Here is a 17,779-nt window from a genome sequence, read left to right as displayed (position 1 = left end):
AAACCATGCTGAGCAGAGGAAAGCAGTCCCAGTCCCTGGTGAGGAGCAGGACTCCCTGCCCATCAGGGCTCTGGGGATGGGTGGTCTTTGAGGACCCCCATCTTCAGGCAAAGTACTTGCTGTGACTGCTTTCTGGCTTTAAGCACCTTCCAAATGTCTTGGGAAAGACCTCAAAGGTGGTGTCGTGCTGTGCGCCCAGCGTGATTTATTTACACTGTTTCTGGGTCCCAGCTACGGGCAATGCAGTTTTCTACAGATACACGTGAGGAAAGAGACTGTCATGTGGACAAGGGTATCTCCTTGGGTGGAACACATCGTGGCATGTCCCTGCCATGGTTGCAGACGTGCAAGCTGCTGTGCTGGGCTACCAGGCAGGCTGGAGGATGCTGAGAGTTGCTTTATTTTTAGGTCTTATTGCTGATTAAGTGCAAACTATGCAGTGTGTCCAGGCTGCTCAGCTTTCTTGGAGCGCACCCCTGCCCTGCTCAGTGTGGACAGTAGGTTGGGAGGTCTGTTCTTCCTTGGAGGTCTGCCCTTCCCTCAGTGCCTGCAGGGAAGGGAGAGATGTTGCATCAGTGGCCGCTGCTGATGGATGCAGGGTGCGGGTGATCAAGGATGAACAGCACCACTGCTCCTGGGGGGATGTTCAGGGCATGGAGAGATGCAGCAGCCGGGGATTTTCTGTGAATGTTACTGGAAATGGTGGGGGTGACCAGCATCCTGCACAGACCCCACCCAGTTGGCCTTTGGGTTTTAAGGGGAGTCATCGGTCTGCTGCTCCACATGCTTGTGCTGGTGTGGTTCGGGGGAGGTAGACTGCCTCTGCGACCACCTACCTGCTCTGCAGGACAGGAGGCAGACTTGCTGAATGAGAGCCTTTTCTCAAGACTTTTATCTGGATCTGAGAAAAACAACATGCACAAACTTCCCATCGTGGACCGATGCAGGGAGCCCTAAAGCCTAGCTCCTATCCCAGCAGCTAGAGCAGGAACGGTCCTTTCAGCACTGGGTCACCTTTTTGCTCCTCCAATGGCTCCATTTTCTTCCGGGGCTGCGGCAGCAGGATCTGGATCCCTTTCAGGAGCATGAAGACAATGATGGTGTGATTGCCTGGCGAGGGAGAAGAGATGAAGCGGTACTGTGCGGCAAGCGCTCTGTTGGCAGATGAGGGAGGACAGCAGGATTTGTTGCCCCTTTGAATCCCATGGGGCTTGTACGAAGGTCAAGCAAGGACATGAGTTACCCAGATCTCCTTGACTGCAAAGCTGTTTGGGGGCTGCAGGGCAGGGGTGACATGTCCCACCCTGGCTTTGCTGCATGGTTGAGGTGTCCTGGGTGGCAGATGGGAGGCTTGCAAGGAAACGGCGTTTGGAGAGACGGGGACAGGCGTGTGCACAGCTGCCCCCACGCACAGATGTGCTCTCAGCTTTGTGCCCGCATGGGTGGCTTCTCCCAAGAGGAGCACCGTGTCCATGCCCATGAAGTGGGGTGCAGGCAGCACGTCCAGTCTCAGCAGGACCGGCCCCTCTGCTCTGTGCAAAGGCACAGGCAGTGCCACAGTGACGCCTGGTGATGGAGACGGAGTCATGCCTGGCACCTTCCCAGCCGTGCACCCACCGCCTCTGCGCAAAGCAGCAGCCCTCAAAATAAGAGAAAAGCAAGACGTGGGCGATAGGAGGTTTTCTCTGGAATTACAGGTATTTTCCCTAGCGATTTTAGTGGCCTTTTAAAGGCAACATAACCCATTTTTCCCAGCTGAAAAGCAAGCTTTTTATCTAAAGGTCAGAAAAGCAAGATCCTTACATAAAGGGCATTGGTGAAAGTGTGATAAGGTGCAAAAAAGTGTCCTGAGCAAAAGGTGGCACGGGCACCAGCGCAGTCAGAAACGGCAGCTATTTTTGGGTTGCACACTGATTTGGTTTGCTCCTCTCCGACAGTCGGGGTGCTGCAGTCAGGGCTGCCTGCGGGTTGGCAGGCGATGCAGAGCAGGAGCCAGCCTGCGCTGCACCCCGTGGGTACAGCTCTGCCCTACCAAGGCGTGACGGCGTCTGCCCTTCCTACTCAACCAGGCTGAACGTGCCAGCCTGGGGCAGGAGAAATGAGACAGCTCGGCTGCGGAGCCATAGCTCAAGCACCTGCCTGTCGGTATCAAAATCTTACAACTCTGCTGATTTTTAACCAGAACTTGACAGTGATTAATGACAAGGAGCAGAACATCAGCTTGCTGACACCCACTCGACCGTCAAAGCAAGATTAGTATGTGCCTATTTTGGTTTCCCCTTTAATCAAAAATCAATTAGACAATTACCAAATGAATATTCAGCCAGGGAGCCAGGTTGTCAGGCAGACTGACAGCGCTTAGCACCACTTTCTTTGTGTTTTTCAGTTTAGAGTTATTCTGTGTATTGAAACTAAACAAGTGGATTAGGATGGGAAAAAAAAATCTTTCTCTTTCTCTGGAGATGTCCTAGTGAGTGTGACCTCAAATCCTGATGAAACTTTTTCTCCATTCCAGATATTCAAAGCATCCTCAATGTAATGCCACTGAGCCTGGTGTTTGGCTGCATGGTTCTTCTCCTTTTCCTGCTCCCATCTGCCTTTCAACCCGAAAGATTAGTTGCTTTATTTCTGTCTTAGGGTGTGTGTGAGAGTATTTTTAACTTGGTTTTCAAAGTAAACAAGAGTTACACAACAGCTTTTTGCTCATGAAGTCTCTGCACCCACTTCCTTATTCCCCAAAGAAATTTCTAAAATCCCACTGGGCAATTTTGACTGAATTTGAGGGGAAGGAATGGTTTCAAAGATGCTTCATTTTCCAATAGGCCTGCACCACATATAACCTTGAAGCTAGGTGAAGCGGCTGTGTGAAGGAAGGAGTTTGGCTCTTTTAAGGGCAACCCTGTGGGACACCGAAAACCCAGGTTTGGACATCTCTGCGTTGGAAGAACAAGCCTGAGGACAAATGTGGAGCAGGGAGACAGGCATTCCGCTTACTTGGACTGTAAATGTCAGATGACTCGGAGGTTTTTGTACTTGGCGAAGAGATTGGCACCCTGTCCTTTGTAGAGGCTCAAAAGCTCCTCATCACTTTCCAGCTGCAGAACCTGTGTGAGAAATACTGAAGATAGCAAACCTCCAGGCAGACATCTACAGCTGAGCTCCTGGGGAAAGTCTCATCTGCATTTTCATCATGTCAGAGGAACTGACGGCCGGAGAAAGAGGCTGGCACCCACAGAGCCTCCCGTACCTTGGGAGAGAGGGGATATGTACCTTCTCCAGAAGTGCATCAGGATGGGGAATATGATGGCCTCGGCCCTGTGGTAGAGGACACGATTCAGTAGCCCCTTGGAAGATAAACTCCAGATTAAATCTCTTTCTTCTTCAGAGATGTTTACCTGGCCACTGAAGAGACCTTACTTAACCAAAGCAGTTTGTGGCACTCCTGGTGGGCCCTAGAGGCATGTTTCTCCCCCTGACCCCACCCTGCATTTCAGCAGTCTCTGAGAAGAGATACTAGTTAGGTCCTGGACAACTGTCCCAGGTACAAGGACAGGATCTCCCCTGGATTTCTGTGAAAAGCACTGTGCTGTGCTTTCCAAAGGGAAGATAGGCAGAGCCATGGCTACTGTAGGGGAAGAGGTGTGCAGTGGGGAGGGGATGATGGTGACGTTGACCTCTGGAGAGTGAAAGGACTGATCTGGTGGAGTGCAGCACCCATCTTCGTGCTTCAGCCCTGGCATTCCTCCAGAAGGTAGGGGATTTCACCATCTCCTTCTCCATGCACTTGTTTTCAATCCATCTGGGTTAAGTGCTACCATGGGTCTGGTGGTGGATCAGTTCCCATCCCATGGAGCCCAAGTGGAGGTCCCAAGCTCCAGAGCATGATCTGAAACTTCACAGGATGCTTGGCTGGAGCAGATCCAAACCTCTGCCTGGTTCCTCTTTCTCCACAACTGCTCGCAGCTGCGATGCAATGGTCTTGAGCAATGAGGAGACAGCAGCCTTCAGCCTTCCTGGGTGGGTCCCAGCATCTTACCCACAATTTGGGGGAATATCAGAGTTCAGGAAGAGTTTGCTGATAATGGTGACTTTCCTTTTGAGAACGGCAACTTCCTTTTCTGATTGCATGTTGCGGGCTGCCAGAGCTTCAACCGAATCAGCCAGCCTGGAAAACCTGCAAAGACATGTGGGGTCTTGCTCTGGGACAAGTGCACTTGACTGCTAGGCTACACAGTCGTGTTCTTGCTTAGCTCTGCATTTACCAGGCCAGAAAAAGCAATCCACAAGGTGTGGAATAGTGAAACAGGAGGGATGAAAACCCACTTCCCTCTTCTACTGCCTTTGTGGTCATGGCATTCACCTGGGGGTGCCTAAACCCAGGACTGTCTTGGGGAGGGAGGAGAGGGGGTGACTGGAGTCTAGCCATACTTTCCTCCTCATTTCCTAGTTCCTGCTGGAGAAAGTCCTCAAACTCTGCGTGGTGTTTGCCATTGTCCATCTCCCCGCGGAGATGCTCTTGACGGTGTCGTGAATGGCATACCAGGCCCACTGCTGCAGAGACACAGCACAGCTCGCGTCAGCCAGCGGCTGCAGTGGTGGGGCTTGCTGCCAGAGTCCTCCTGTTTGGACCCACCACTATAAGCTGGAGCACCAGAGCTCAGCCTTGGCAGTGGGATTTGTCACCCAGCCATCATCTTTGCTTTCTGGTATTTCTGAGTTTCACCGGGGGCCATAGGTGATAGTGTGAATCACTTGGCCAATCCTTACCAAATCTGGTGGGATCTGCACGGAGCAGGACTCCAGAGCCTGTAGGAGTGAGGCTGTACCTATCAGCTGCCTTTTTGCAACTCTCCAAGTCTGACCCCCTCACCCCATTTATGTGAGCACTGCTTGACCCGCAGCATCTCCTCTCCTTCTTGCCTGGACAACATCCCCAGCCTGCCAGCAGAAAGGGTCTTCCCTTACCAGCTTGTCTGTCATGAAGTTCCCCATCCCATGCTGCAAACAAAGGTTAGACTTATGTGTATCGCTCGGTGGGAACAGGTCCTGGTACTCTTTAAACATGCCGGATGCAAGATCAGAGAGAGAGCATCAAGGGAGCCAGACGCATGAGGAGGGCAGTGGTTTGGTGGGAGGGTACCTAAGTCGGGGGAGAAGCTGACAGGGATAGCCCTGGGGTGGGGGTCCCACTGGACTTCTGTTCCTGGAAGAAGTTGGAGAAAGAGACAGTGGGCTGGATCCCCTCCCCTGGGCTCTGTTCTTGCATGTAGGCAGGCTTGGGAGTGTCCATCCTGCTTTCCATTGCCTTCTGGACATCTTTGCTGTCATCAACGTGAAGGGGCCGACTGCTTCGGCCTCATTTATTTCTTTGATTATTGAAGTGTGGCAGTCCAACTGCTCCTCTGGAAGAGAAGTGCCCCTTCCAGCCACCCCTGAGGCACCATAACATCTCTTTCTACCCTCACATCTGCAAGTGGCACCCTGTCCCATCTCTGCCTGCCCTGTCTGCTGTATGCTGAATTTGGTTGTCTCATCCCTTTTCCTTTCTCTAGCGTGCTAATTGCATACTTTGGGAGTGAAGCTGCAACTCCAAGAGCATCTAAAGGAGACAAGATAGGGAAGAACTATTTCTGCTACTGCAGGAATTGCGTGTTGCAGGTCTCGGTCAGTAGATCCTGCCAAAGAAGTAGACCACCTTCCTAGAAATATAAGTGGCAGTGGAAGGCCTCAGCAAATAAATGCTCCACCAGACGGGAAAGGAGAATTGGCAGGTCCCTGCAAGAGGATATGAAATCCGCAACCAGCATCCAGCTCAGGGAAAAGAGTCTTTCATCAAGAATGGAACAAAGTGCAGGGTGGGAAGGTGGCTACCATCTGGGATTTCAGCACAGAAATAATTTCTGAGAATGCTGTTAATGAGGAAGCTCTTTGTCTTGAGGTTGGTCTCTGCGACTAGCTTCTCCACGGCCATCCAGAAATGCACTGGTTCATCTGCATTGCGCTCCTCGAGGAACTGCTTCAAGAACTGCAGGTGGGCAGGGTTGTGCAGTACTTTCACAAAGTGCCTGTAGAGGAGGAGACAGCGGGAGACATGATCTCTGTGCCACCAGTGACCTGGAAAATAGCCAGGACCTCTATGCTTGCTTCTCCAACGAGAGAGATGCCTGAAGACGAGCTAGAAACATGGATGAGTAGTGTGTGGGATCTGTGAAGCAGATGGGCCAGTAAAGGTACTGGTGGAGCACAGCCTCCCTTGTCTGTCTTGCCCATCCACCAAGCCTTTGGGAATCCAGGAGGGGATTCTCCTGACAAACTGTGTTTTTCTGCCATAGGTGCACCTGCCTAACAGGTTTGCTGCCATGTATCCAAAGGAACTGATCTCAGCCTGAAGAGGAGGCTTCACCCACGGAGTCAAGGAGGAGGCAGTACTTTGGGTCTGTGATGGAGACCTCAGAACCTGCAAATGGAGCAGGGCAGCCCCGCAGAGACCAGGGGAGGGAGGCAGGAAAGGATGGGGCACCTGGAAAGGCTAGTGGGAGGAAGAGGTTGGGCTCCCCTCTGGCACTTGCTGAGAATGAGCAATAATTTGCCATTGGATGGCAGAGGACTTCATGGGTTTGGCCATGGAGAGGACATTCTGGAAGTGGAAAACCCTTGCCACTTGCTACTGGTAGATCAGGAAATTGTCAACAGATGTAAAGCCAGTGGACAGCCACATTGAAAAGAATCAGCAGAGCTTTGGAAAACCAGAGCTGGGAGTGGACTGGGATTTTGGATCATTTATGAGGTTAGCAAGGACAGCCACATTGAAAAGATTCAGCAGAGCTTTGGAAAACCAGAGCTGGGAGTGGACTGGGATTTTGGATCGTTTACGAGGTTAGCAAGCCCTTATTTGAAGATCAGTGGACTGGGTCAAACATTTTCTTTGTCTAAGCGTGGCTGCTGAGACTGATTTCCACAATAAACAATAAGAGCTGCTGCTACTCAGGACTTGTGTCCTGGTTACCATTTATATCCCAAAGTGGAGCTGCAAGGACTCTTGTCTGGAGTATTCCCAGGAGGTGAGACATGAGCCACATGGACATTCTCATGGTCAGCAAGGATGGAGACTTAAGTGTGGTCACAGGGTGGTTTTAAGCGACTTTTTTTGAATGTGAGAGTTGCCCAGCTGTCATACAGGGGGGGTGCCAGGGAGTGATTGAGGATGAAGTGCATGAGATATGCACAAGATGTGAGGAGTAAATCTGAACTATGGGGTTGGAGGTGTGTTAAAACATTTTTCTCCTTTTGCCAGTAACTCTACAGTTCAGACCCACAGGCAACCCATGCCCACATCTGAGAGGGCCCAATGATGAAGCAGGGAGCAGGAAGGCACTGGGAAAAATCTGCTTCCTGAAAGAAGTGGAAGTAGCAAAAAACAGCAAAGCCCTGTGCTGCATTTCTCAGGTATGACCGAGGCCCCACAAGCTACCTAAGGGTTGCTAGAGGTGACTGCTGTCACTCTCAGGGCACCGGCAGGTGCCCAGAAACTCGACGTCATTCTCAAAAGATGATGTGAGAAGACAAAGCCTAGGTGTTACACCAGCGTGGCTAGTCCCAGCGTCCACAGGAGAAGGTCAAGGTGTGGAAGTGGGATGACAGTGGCTGTCGCTGGCTTTGGGTTTCAGTCACTTTGCTGCAGCCTCCATTTGATCTGGTGACCCAGGCCAGTGCAGGGATGTGGCATTTGGCGATTCTGGTACTGGCAGGAGGGAATTTGGCCCATAAGTCATTGCCAAAGCCTGGATTACAGCTGATGGCTCCTAGATACCTTGTCCCAACCCACTCTGTGATGTCCATGCGCTGCCAGCAATACAGCAATGCACTAAAGCCTGTGCATTAGGGCCATTGGTCACCATGGGTGCACGAAATATGCTTTATCATCCTGAGCCAACATCAGCCCTGGCAGAAATTCAGAGCCTTCTCTTACCAGTCCTGCACAGGAGAGGTTCCACCTCTGCCTGGATGGAGCCCCCTTTCTGGAGATCCCGAGTGGCAACTAATCGCCAGTGCTTGGAGGAGAGACCTTCCAAGTTCCTCGTGGCATGCAAGGCCTGGCTCAGCTTCAAGGACGTGTTTATCCTCCGGGACAGGAGGAAACATTCATCTTTCCCAACAGCCTGGCTTTGAGTCTCTGGCATCGGGACATCGCTCTGCAGAGACTACGGCGAGAAGAGCAGAGGGTGATTGCACAGAGCACATACCCCATCTGAGAAGCAGCTCCTGCACTGCGCCTGATGGGCTAGCTCCACGTTGTACTGTGCCTTAGGGTACAAACCTACCCGAGTTAGATCTCTGCTTTAACTTTAAACCGTCTGGAAGAAATCTACGTGAGCACGAAGCTCAGCATAGACCTTAAACCTACCCGTGCAGCTGCTTAAAGCTGGCTCACATCTGCCTGCAGCTGGGATGTACCAGGGATATGCAGCAGGTCCCCCCGGTACTCCAGACAACGGCTTGCCAGCAAAGGCAGCAGCTTTCCTGAAGGTGTTAACATCCACCCAGGAGGGCTGGAAACAACCCTGAAGGTGTCCCCGGCAGACAGGTAACTTCGTGTGCCTTTTTGGATGGCTGCTATCCTTGAAACTGGCTCTGGCTGGTGCCCTGGGAATGCCTCCCTCGCCCCCCGCTGAGACCCTCCCGCAGGCTTTGGCCCTCCCCACCGACGAGCAGTTTGCACAGCTCGCCTCGCAGCAGGGTCAGAGTGGCTGGTTTCTGACCGAGATACCAAAAATAACCCTGCTAAATCCCCGAGCAGTTCCCCTGACATCAGTGCAGCAAGACACAGGATGAGTTTGGCTTAGGGGACGGTGCCCGCAGAGAGTGTGTCCTCGACACCTGCTGAAGTGCTAATTGTGCTCCCAGACCAGGACTGTGCTCTGAGGGGTAATTTCCTTGACAAGAGGTGCTTAAAAACCTGGGCAGCTAATTAACGTATGAGCAAGAGCATTTAATGAACCAGGGTCAGGACTGCCAATTGACTTTTCCTCTCACTGAGATGCTGGCACCTCTGTGAGCCAGGTTGTTGGGGTCACTAGCCCTGACAGCCTCTCCTTATCATTTCTAGGATCAGCTGCTGATTTTACACTGCAGTTTGGGGAAAAGCCTAACAGTTGGTTTCAAGAACACCGTCTGCAGCGAGCAAAATTGCCTGCATATGTTGTAAAGGGACCCAAGCAGGTGGGATGCTCGGGGGTTTCTCTCTGTGAGGAGGTTTCCTGGTGTAAGGCTAGCATTTAGGGTGTTAATAAACATGAGGTATTAGTGGGATTTCCGCTGCCAGGAGGGATAATAGTCTGGGAAGATGAGTGCTTGTGGGACTCTGCTTTCTTAAATCATTCCTTTACACAGTGGAAAAAATATGTGGAAAACTTGAGCGCGGTTGAATCACAGGCTAAAAGGCTGCATGCCCTCTTCCCCCAGCATGTTGGCCAGGTGCTGGTGCTGGGACAGGGACATACGCATGTGTGTCTGCACCATGAGTCACATGAATAGCAGTATTCACTGTGGGCAAGGAAAAAAGGGGGAGAGTCAATTCCCAGAAGTGTTTTGTCCATGAGGCAGTTACCCAGTGCACTGTCTGCTGCTGCTCGCACCCCCGCCTACCCTGGAAGATTGCTTTTAAGTCTCCTTGCTTTTGGGCCGGGTCGTGGCCTGTCTCAGGGGAGCTGTTGCAGGGCACGCCTGCAGCGCTGCTGACTTACGGGATGCTGCCGTGGAAGAGCTGAGGATCATTGCTCCGGGCAGCTGAGGCAGGGCAGGGTCTACCATATCACCCTGCGGCAGCATTGGCCGGGGGACACCATGGGATGCTGGACCACCGCAGCTAATGCTGGATTTCTCCTCCCGCCCTCTCTCCAACTTTTCACATCCCCACTGGCACCTGCGCGCCCCACGAGGATGCCTGTGTCCCCTGTGCATCCCCTTTACCATGAACTGGAGGAACATCCTGTCATCATCAGTCAGAAATTCCTTGTGGAAGAAGCAGAGCACCTGAGGAGGAGCAAAGGTGGGTTTGTCCCACGCCGGTGCTCCAGCAGCAACTGGCACCCCCCCAGCTCCACCATTCCCTAAGGTCGCAACGGTGACGCCGTGGGCAGGTTACACCTCACTGAGATGCCTAGGACAGCTCTGCTGGGAGCTGTACAGCTGGGTTGGTCCATTGGGCTGCTCAGAGGCTGCCCAGAAATGCTCGGGATGTAAATGTGTTTTACTCATGTTGTGCTGGAACCAGCGACTCAGATGCAAAAGGACAGCCACCATCCTGCCATCACCTGGCCCTTGGCATGTGCAGCTAACAACCGAGGTGACCAGCTGCTGAACGACTGCTCGCCTCTGCTCCGCTGCCCAGCAAACCAGCGAGGATGCTCCTCTCCACTGGCCTGGCACATCTTGGTCACTGGTTCCAGTGCAAGGTGGCTTGTGACTGTAAGGTTTCCCCTTCCTTTTCATCTTCCATTTTCAAAATATCTCTTTTCTTAAACAAGCCCACAGCCCTCACCCCAGCCCAGGGGTGCCAATGCCAGCTGTACCTCCCAGCCTGACCACCAGCAGCACTGCTCTGTACCTTGCAAATCTCCTTCCGGGCTCTGAATATCCAGGGGGAGAATTCTCCAGACATCAGACGGTCCCGCAAGCTCGTAAGAGTCCTGGTCTCCAGGGGAAGCTGCTGAATGGTGCCCTCCTCCAGGTAGCTCTTGCATATCTTCTCCCCGATCAAATGACGCAGGAAGAAACTGTTTTCTCTGCTGGGGTCCAGCACCATGGGCAGAAATTCCTCCAGGTCATGCCACAGATCCAGGAGACAAGTCTCCACAGACGGGTCCTGGCGCTTCAAGAAGTCCCTGAAGGGCCATCCTGCACAGCTCTCAGCCTTAAGGGCCCAGGGAAGGAAACTCAAGGTCTTGACCAGCTTTTTCAGGGATGGCAGCTAGACAAGGGGTGTAGAGGAACGCAAGTTAGAGAGGACTTTCTCTTTGCAGAGGTCTTCCAGACGAAGGACCTGCTCTGCATTGGGTCTAGGTCTTTTGGGAGAGGTTGCTCCTCCTTTGCCTCCAAAGGCAGTGTTTGCAGGATGCTCTGACTGCTGAGGAATTGGTCCCAAAGCATCTTTGTCCAGACGCGATTCCTTTGTGCTCCCCGCTGGCCCCGGCTGCTTTTCTGAAAACTGAGCATCTACATTCCTTGGGTGTCTCTTCCCTCCTTGACCAGAGTCCAGATCTCTGCTTTGGACTTCTTGCTGCAGCAGGGCCCTGACAAACCCTGGCTCCTTTTAATATGCATCATGAAGAGATTCTCCGAAAAGCCTGAGGGCTCCTGCAAGTTGGCCCATAATAAACATGCCCAATATTCCTGCAGCAGAGGCTGACAAGATTTCTCTTCTTCCATGCCCATCTTGCAGTGGAATAAGAATTTAGGGAGCCAGTAACTCTGAATCATAAAAAGGGCCCGTTCCTGCATCTTGCTTAGGATCTCCCTCCTGGTGCTGATGGGCTGAACGTGCCAGCCTTTTGGCAGCGACCCTGAAATGGATGCAGGGGGTTACCATGGGGAGATGGCTCCATGCAGACTGTTCCCCAGCCAAGCAAAGCTTGGGAGCATCTCCCTGGGAGCATCCAGGAAAGGCCATCTCTCTGGAAGGGCACTGTCCCCAGCTCCCATGTTTCTTACCAACGATGGTCCTGCAGAGAGTGATGATGCTGGAGCCTTTGCGCAGGTGAGTTGCTTTCGGCCTGTGGAGCAAGGACAGGTAGAGGTCCCTCTGCCTCGTGTCTGACTCGTCAAGCCCCAGGAGCCTTTCGGTGGTGAGCCAGAAGTTGGTCAGTTCCTCTCCTATGGATCAGACAAGGGATGGAAGTTGGAGGGAGTCCCTGAAAGCCCTGCTGATGAGAGAAGAAGCCTGTGTTTTAAAAAAAAAAGAAAGAAGGAAAGATTGCCTGGATAAACCAAGGGAACAGTGTAGAGAAGAGCTAGGGTTATTCATCTCTCTGGCATGCAGTGCCCATACTGCTGCTGGCTCATCTTCCAGAGTTCCACCTGGGATCGCAGTGTCTCCTGTCCCACCGGTGCTTACCCATGCCCCCAGCTCTGTGCCCATGTCCCACCGGGCAGCTCACCCACGGCTGGCTGGGAAGAGGCTGCAGAGCACCCCGTGCTCACCTGCCATTCCTTGGACGAAGGCCCGAAAGTGCCACATGCCCTGGCTCCCGCTGACACACTTCTCCAGCAGCCACTGGTCAGCACTTTGCCAGTTCAGCAGTTTTGCTGTCAGAGGGAGAGTGCAGAGCATGGCATCGGGGAGTGCATGCAGGAGCAGTCCCCCAAGAAAGCCCTCCGGACCCCACCAGCATCCTCCCAGCCTCCCTGAGAGAGGCTGGCAGAGGGCAGCAGTGCTGTGAGCCAGAAGACCAGCAAATTGCACTGAAATGGGAGTTTCAGACAGGTCGTGGGTTGCACGTGTGGTGTTTGCAAGGACAACCCGCTCATGTTGGTGACCGTCTGTCCAGCTATGATGCCTCTTCCCCTTGCAAATGTCCATCTTTTTTGCTTGAGTTTGGTGCTTGCCCTCAACTTCCTTCAGCTTGAGGTTCAACCCGACTGGAGAAGAAGCAGCAATGCGTTCAGAAACAGCACGGGAGCAAGCCTCGATGAATTGCTTATTTTTCTGAAACTAAAATCTGCATTCCAGCTGCCATAGCTTGCTTTCCAGCCGCCTTCTCTTGTGGTGACACGCAGGCTGACAAAGCAGTTGGCTGGGCTGAGATGGCTCATTTTAGGGGTAAACTGAGCACAATTCAGACTTGCTGCCAGTTGGCCAGACCACGGCATAGGCCTGTTTTCCCAGAGCAGGATGCATCAGATGAGCAGCATATTGCAATACAGTGTGAGAGCTCTGGGCACCCTGCATAGCAGCAAACCTGAAATGCCAGGACCCCAGTTTCCCATGCCTGAGGATGCTCTCCAGCCCCGTTCCACCTATGAACCACACAGTAAACCCTGCTAAGCTGCTATTTCAGCTCAACTCCATGGAGGCAGTGAGCCTGCACTAACAGGGCTGTAGAGTAAAGCCCCACTCATCCCATGGAAACCCTGGGATCTGCTGCATCCCTAAAAATGGGACAGGCAATGCCTTTTTAATCCAGAGCAGAGGCATGACCACACTGGGCAGGCACCAGGCGGTGACAGCCCCGGCGAGAGGAAGCCCTGCTGCGGCACCAAAGCCGCTCCAGTTTCCTCCATGCCACGATGACTCACCTGCTTCCCCCGACGGAATGAAACCCAGGAGCTTCTGGCAGAGGACGAGGTGGAGGCACAAGCTGGATTTGCAGAAGTGAGGCAGGCGGTGCTTTTCCAGCCAAGCCAGTGAAGTCGGGGGGCTGGGATCCTGCATTTCACCCCCGGCGCCCAAGGAGAGGATTAGGCTGTGAGCAAGGAGCCGTCTCTTGCCTGGGGATTAGGGTGAGTAACGGGCCGCTGCTATGGGGGAAGGAGGCAGGGGAAGGTGCCCTGTTGCTAGATGGCAATTCAAGCCATCCCCATGCTGAGAAAGAAGGGGGATACCCGAGCTATAGTCCCTGCCTGCATCCCCACGAGCTCTGCCTGCAAACCTGGGAGACACGGCACTGCATGGCTGCCTGCGAGGCTGCCTCTCCTTACAGCCTGCCTGCTTTCCCCGAGCCCAGGCAGGAAGGCACGGCAACTTTCTGGCAGCACCGAGAGGAGCAGGTTCCCATAGCAAACGGCGCTCGTGGCTGTGGGGAAGGGGGACATCCGTGGGGAGGGCTCAGCCAGTTTGAGGATTAACAGGACCTTGGCTCCTGGTGAATTCAGGAGGAATACAGGAAACAAGGGGCTGACGTTCGTGTCCTCCTTCCCTGCCACCACATATGCTCTCCTTAACTCCAGATATCGATGTTTACTGAGTGCTGCATGGACCCTATACGCTGCCCATGCACCAGGATTTTAAATGGCTTGTGCTCCTCCCAGAGCTCAAAAGCAAAATGATGCCTGGGTTTGAAATAGTCCCCAGCTGCACAAACAGGAGATCCAGAGAGTGGCCTTGGCAAAGAGAAACCAGCTCCTTCCCTCCCCTGCCCTGTGCCCTTCCTCCCTCCTCCTCACCCTCCTCGCAAGGGGCATTTTCTCACCAGGTGGCTTGGCAGCTCTGGCCAGAGGTCCCACCGGCCCGTGCTGCTGATGTAAATGGGTGTCTGGCCAAAAACCTGTATTGAGAGGAAAGGGGAGAGCTGAAAGAGATGGAGGGTGGCAGGGGAGACCAGAGTCCAGCTGTTCTATTAGCCCTCACTAGGGAGAAGGGCATCGTCTTTTCTTTCAGAGCTCTATCTCCAAGCTGAGGTCCTCAGGTTTCCCTCGTTTTCCAGCCTGAGTGTGGTGTATTCCCAATTTTCCTGGGGCCTCTAACACCGCAGAAGCTGAAAGTTCACCTGAGAAGAGCTCAGAAAGGTGCCGGACTTTATGGTGTGGAGTGGACTTACAGGAAGATTCAGAAATGTGTTGCAAAAGTCAACAAAAACGCCATCTCTCAGCAGAAGCCCCATTTCTGTGGAGGCTATGGCTGCTACAAGGGGGAGAAGAGAAAGTTACCTGGGCTTTGTGTTGCCAAGTGTGACATAAACGTGAACCAAAAAATGAGTTTTGAGAGGCTGGACCAGAACAGCTCTAGGGGATGTGTGGTACGGGCTCGTCCTGTGCACACACAGGAGGATTTGGTCCTGGGACAGTCCATGAAATTTGGGTCCCAGTGCACCCATGTGCTCTGGGTGGGTGGCGCAGGGTGTTTGGAAAGCACCAGGTTCAGCTGCACGCAGGAGCTGGGAAGTTCGAATGGCAGCTTCCTAAAGGGCAAAGGTACAGGGTACCTGGGGGCTGGGCACAAATGCGGTGGCATCCGTGGGGCAGGAGAAAGGAGGTGCTGTGGCTGGAGGGGACGAGCTGTGCTCCTCCACCTTACCCAGACAGCAGGCATAACCCTGCTATCACGGAGAGGAACTGTGTGCTGTCCTCTGGTGCTGCTGCTCCAGCCCCACTGCCTTGGTGCCCTCTGAGTCCTCTTGCTCAGGTTCTGGTAGCAAATTCCCCCAAATTAGCAGGCACCATCAGGCTGGGGGCTGGTTGTGGCTCTGGGTAGAGTGACAGTCACTGCAGACCCCCCACCCCATCCACCCAGGATATCGAGGTAGTGTGCCAGTAGTGCCCAACACCTCCTGCTATCCGGTAAAGTTCTATTCGTGTCTGAAACATCTGGATGCAAGGGGGTGGGCTGGCATCAGCCCACTGATGGGTGGATGCCCTTGGAAATGTCCACTCGCATGAAGGTACAGCTGTGTCACAGGGAGGACCCATGTTTCAGAAGCCTAATGTTGCTTTTTCCCCACTGTCCCCTTTGGGGTGTGCTTAGAGGGGCTGAAGCCTCCAGCAAAGGTAACTCACTAGTGGCCGTCATACTGCTGTGTTCCAGGGATGTGTTCTAGAGTGCCACACTGCTTATGACACACGTCTGGTGGGTCTTCAGGAGCCATAGGGCTCTTGGGGACCGCACGGCTCTCAGCACCTCCCTCTTTGCTGTCCTTCAGGGAAATGTCACTTTTCTAATCACCAGCCCTGCAAACGCACTTGGGCAGTCCTGAAGTGAAACCCATCCTCTCTCCCCACTTGGGCAAACTTCTTGCCTTCAAACCAGGTTCTTGGTAGCACCTCAGTACCGTGCGTGGTTGCTGTCAGCACGTCTGCTCAGGTGGTAACGGAAATTTCACAGGAGACCCTGCTATGTCTGCTCCAGATGGAGCAACCCCACATTCCTTATTAGCTGTCCTGCTTCATCAGATTTGGGACTGAGACCCAACCTTGGAGATCCTCCAGTGGGAAGAGGAGAAAGAAAGAAGGAAATACAACTCTTTTGCGGTAGCACTGACCTGTTTCCCTGGCAGGAGGTGGACTCTGCTCCCAAGGTGGGTATTTGATCCCCCAGGCTGGGGAATCCGCCGTGGTGTCAGACCTGGCAGGGCTGCTAGTGCCCTCCAGGTTTTGGGCACCGTCGTGCCTGGGGTCTCTGATGTGCCTTGTAGCAGGGAAGTGGGTATGCTTGTCTGTAGCTCTGTGCTGTCGGTGGGCGTGGGAAGGGTTTTGTGGCCTCTCCTGCACCGGACATCTCTTCTGTGCTTGCCTGAGGGGGGGCTGCAGGACGGACTCTGCCAACCTTCTGTTTCTAAGAAGCCCTGAGCTTTCTCAGTCTGGCCGTTAACCAAACGCAGTTGCGTTATGTTGAGTCTCACGTCCCCTTCTGTCGCTACGGCTGCAGTCCCTATAACCGTCACCTGCGCAACAGGTTAAAACACACGTAAGGGTGTGCAGCCTCCCCGGAGCCACCTCTGTGCAGAGCGGGTGTGGGCAGCCGTGGGGCAGGACGGCTGCTGCACCCCACAGTGTCCCCAGGAGCGGGGCCACCTCACGAGGTGGCGCTGTCAAATCAGAAATGCGAAGCTGTCCCCAGCAGCAACAGGGCTCTGCGTCTAGCCCCTGCCTCCTGACTCCACAGCCGCAATTAGTACAGGGACAACTCCCAGTTAATTGTGGGACTGGTGCTGGGGACCCCAGGGTGACAGTCCTGGGCTGCTGGCACCGGCTTCCTCCGTCACCCCAAGCGAGTGAGCTCATTTCTTTGCACATCACTGCGCTGCCCTGTGCAAAGAGGATAGCTGTTGTGCGGTACCAGGCCAGAAGGGACATGACAGACTCATGAAAGCATGTTAGAGATCATGCCTGAACTGCCCGTGCACACACGTGTGCCCTGGGGAGGTCACGTCCCGCCACGCTGCAAAGCACCGGCGACACTGCATTAATTCAAATGCTTGGAACTGTTGCTTTGAACAGCGGTGGGTGGTGTGTGCGTCCTCGTGGTGCACGTGGGATGCGCGTCCTCGTGGTGACAACAGAGCCATGAGCCACAAAATATCTGCTTATTCTAGTGGTGCCAGGCAGAGCTGCCGGAAGGAGTTACGGGAGACCCTGGGCACGAGCAGCTCCGATCACAAAATCATAAGGATTTGTGCTGCTAAGCCCAAGAGACAAGAGGAGAGGGCGTAGGGATGAGCTGGCGTGGTGGCTGTCTCACATATGAAAGATTCAAAAGCCCTTGGGGAAAGGATGCAACTATCAAAAAAATGTATTTTCCAGTTAGAAACTGAGCAGATGCCCAGTGAGCTCCTCAGAGGCTGGTGTAGCTCCGCTGGTGCCCGTCCAGCTCTGGGCTGACCTCAGCGGGACTGTGCCGGATTCTGCCAGGAAAGGACCAAGGCTGTGAGCAGGAACAGGTCAACACGGTTCCTGTGGGAATGCACGGGGCCATTTCCATGCAGTCTCTCCCCAAGAGGAGACCCCAAGAGGTCTGGCAGGACGAAGCCCCGCTCAGCCCGGCTGCAGCTCCCCGGGGTTTGCTCGGTGTGTGCACGGGCACATCTGCCCTGTTTGTCTTGCCGCAATGGCTCCCTGCAAAAGAAGCTCACACGAGCTGTGTGGCTATTAAGAAGAAAAAAAAAAAAAGGCTTAAAAAAAATAGATGGACGCTTGAGCACAGTCCAGATTTAGAAGGGGGCTCGGAGAGGAGCGCAGAGTGGCCGGACTCTTTGTACAAAGATAAGAGCAGGGTTGCAACACCAAACACGTCAGAAGGGCTTCGCTCCCCCTCTGTCCGAGCCCAAATTACCCGCGTCCTCCGTCCCCC

General features: G+C 53.7%; 1 protein-coding gene across 1 annotated transcript; it reads right to left on the bottom strand.

The window, feature by feature from the left end:
* Positions 1-454: 454 nt before the first annotated feature.
* RGSL1 (regulator of G protein signaling like 1) lies at positions 455-15,502 on the bottom strand. The gene is given in 23 exon segments (XM_059822144.1): positions 455-547; positions 837-901; positions 1,015-1,074; positions 2,995-3,104; positions 3,271-3,402; positions 4,037-4,174; positions 4,263-4,386; positions 4,429-4,509; positions 4,512-4,551; positions 4,966-5,062; positions 5,300-5,402; positions 5,872-6,065; positions 6,430-6,457; positions 7,970-8,201; positions 9,970-10,032; positions 10,607-11,202; positions 11,205-11,561; positions 11,710-11,871; positions 12,199-12,303; positions 13,294-13,423; positions 14,187-14,261; positions 14,535-14,617; positions 15,490-15,502. Coding segments are annotated over 23 exon segments (3,081 nt in total).
* Positions 15,503-17,779: the final 2,277 nt, after the last annotated feature.

The sequence above is a fragment of the Gavia stellata genome, chromosome 10, assembly GCF_030936135.1.
Source record: "Gavia stellata isolate bGavSte3 chromosome 10, bGavSte3.hap2, whole genome shotgun sequence".
Lineage (NCBI taxonomy): Eukaryota > Metazoa > Chordata > Aves > Gaviiformes > Gaviidae > Gavia > Gavia stellata.
This window is presented reverse-complemented; position numbering and strand designations above follow the sequence as displayed.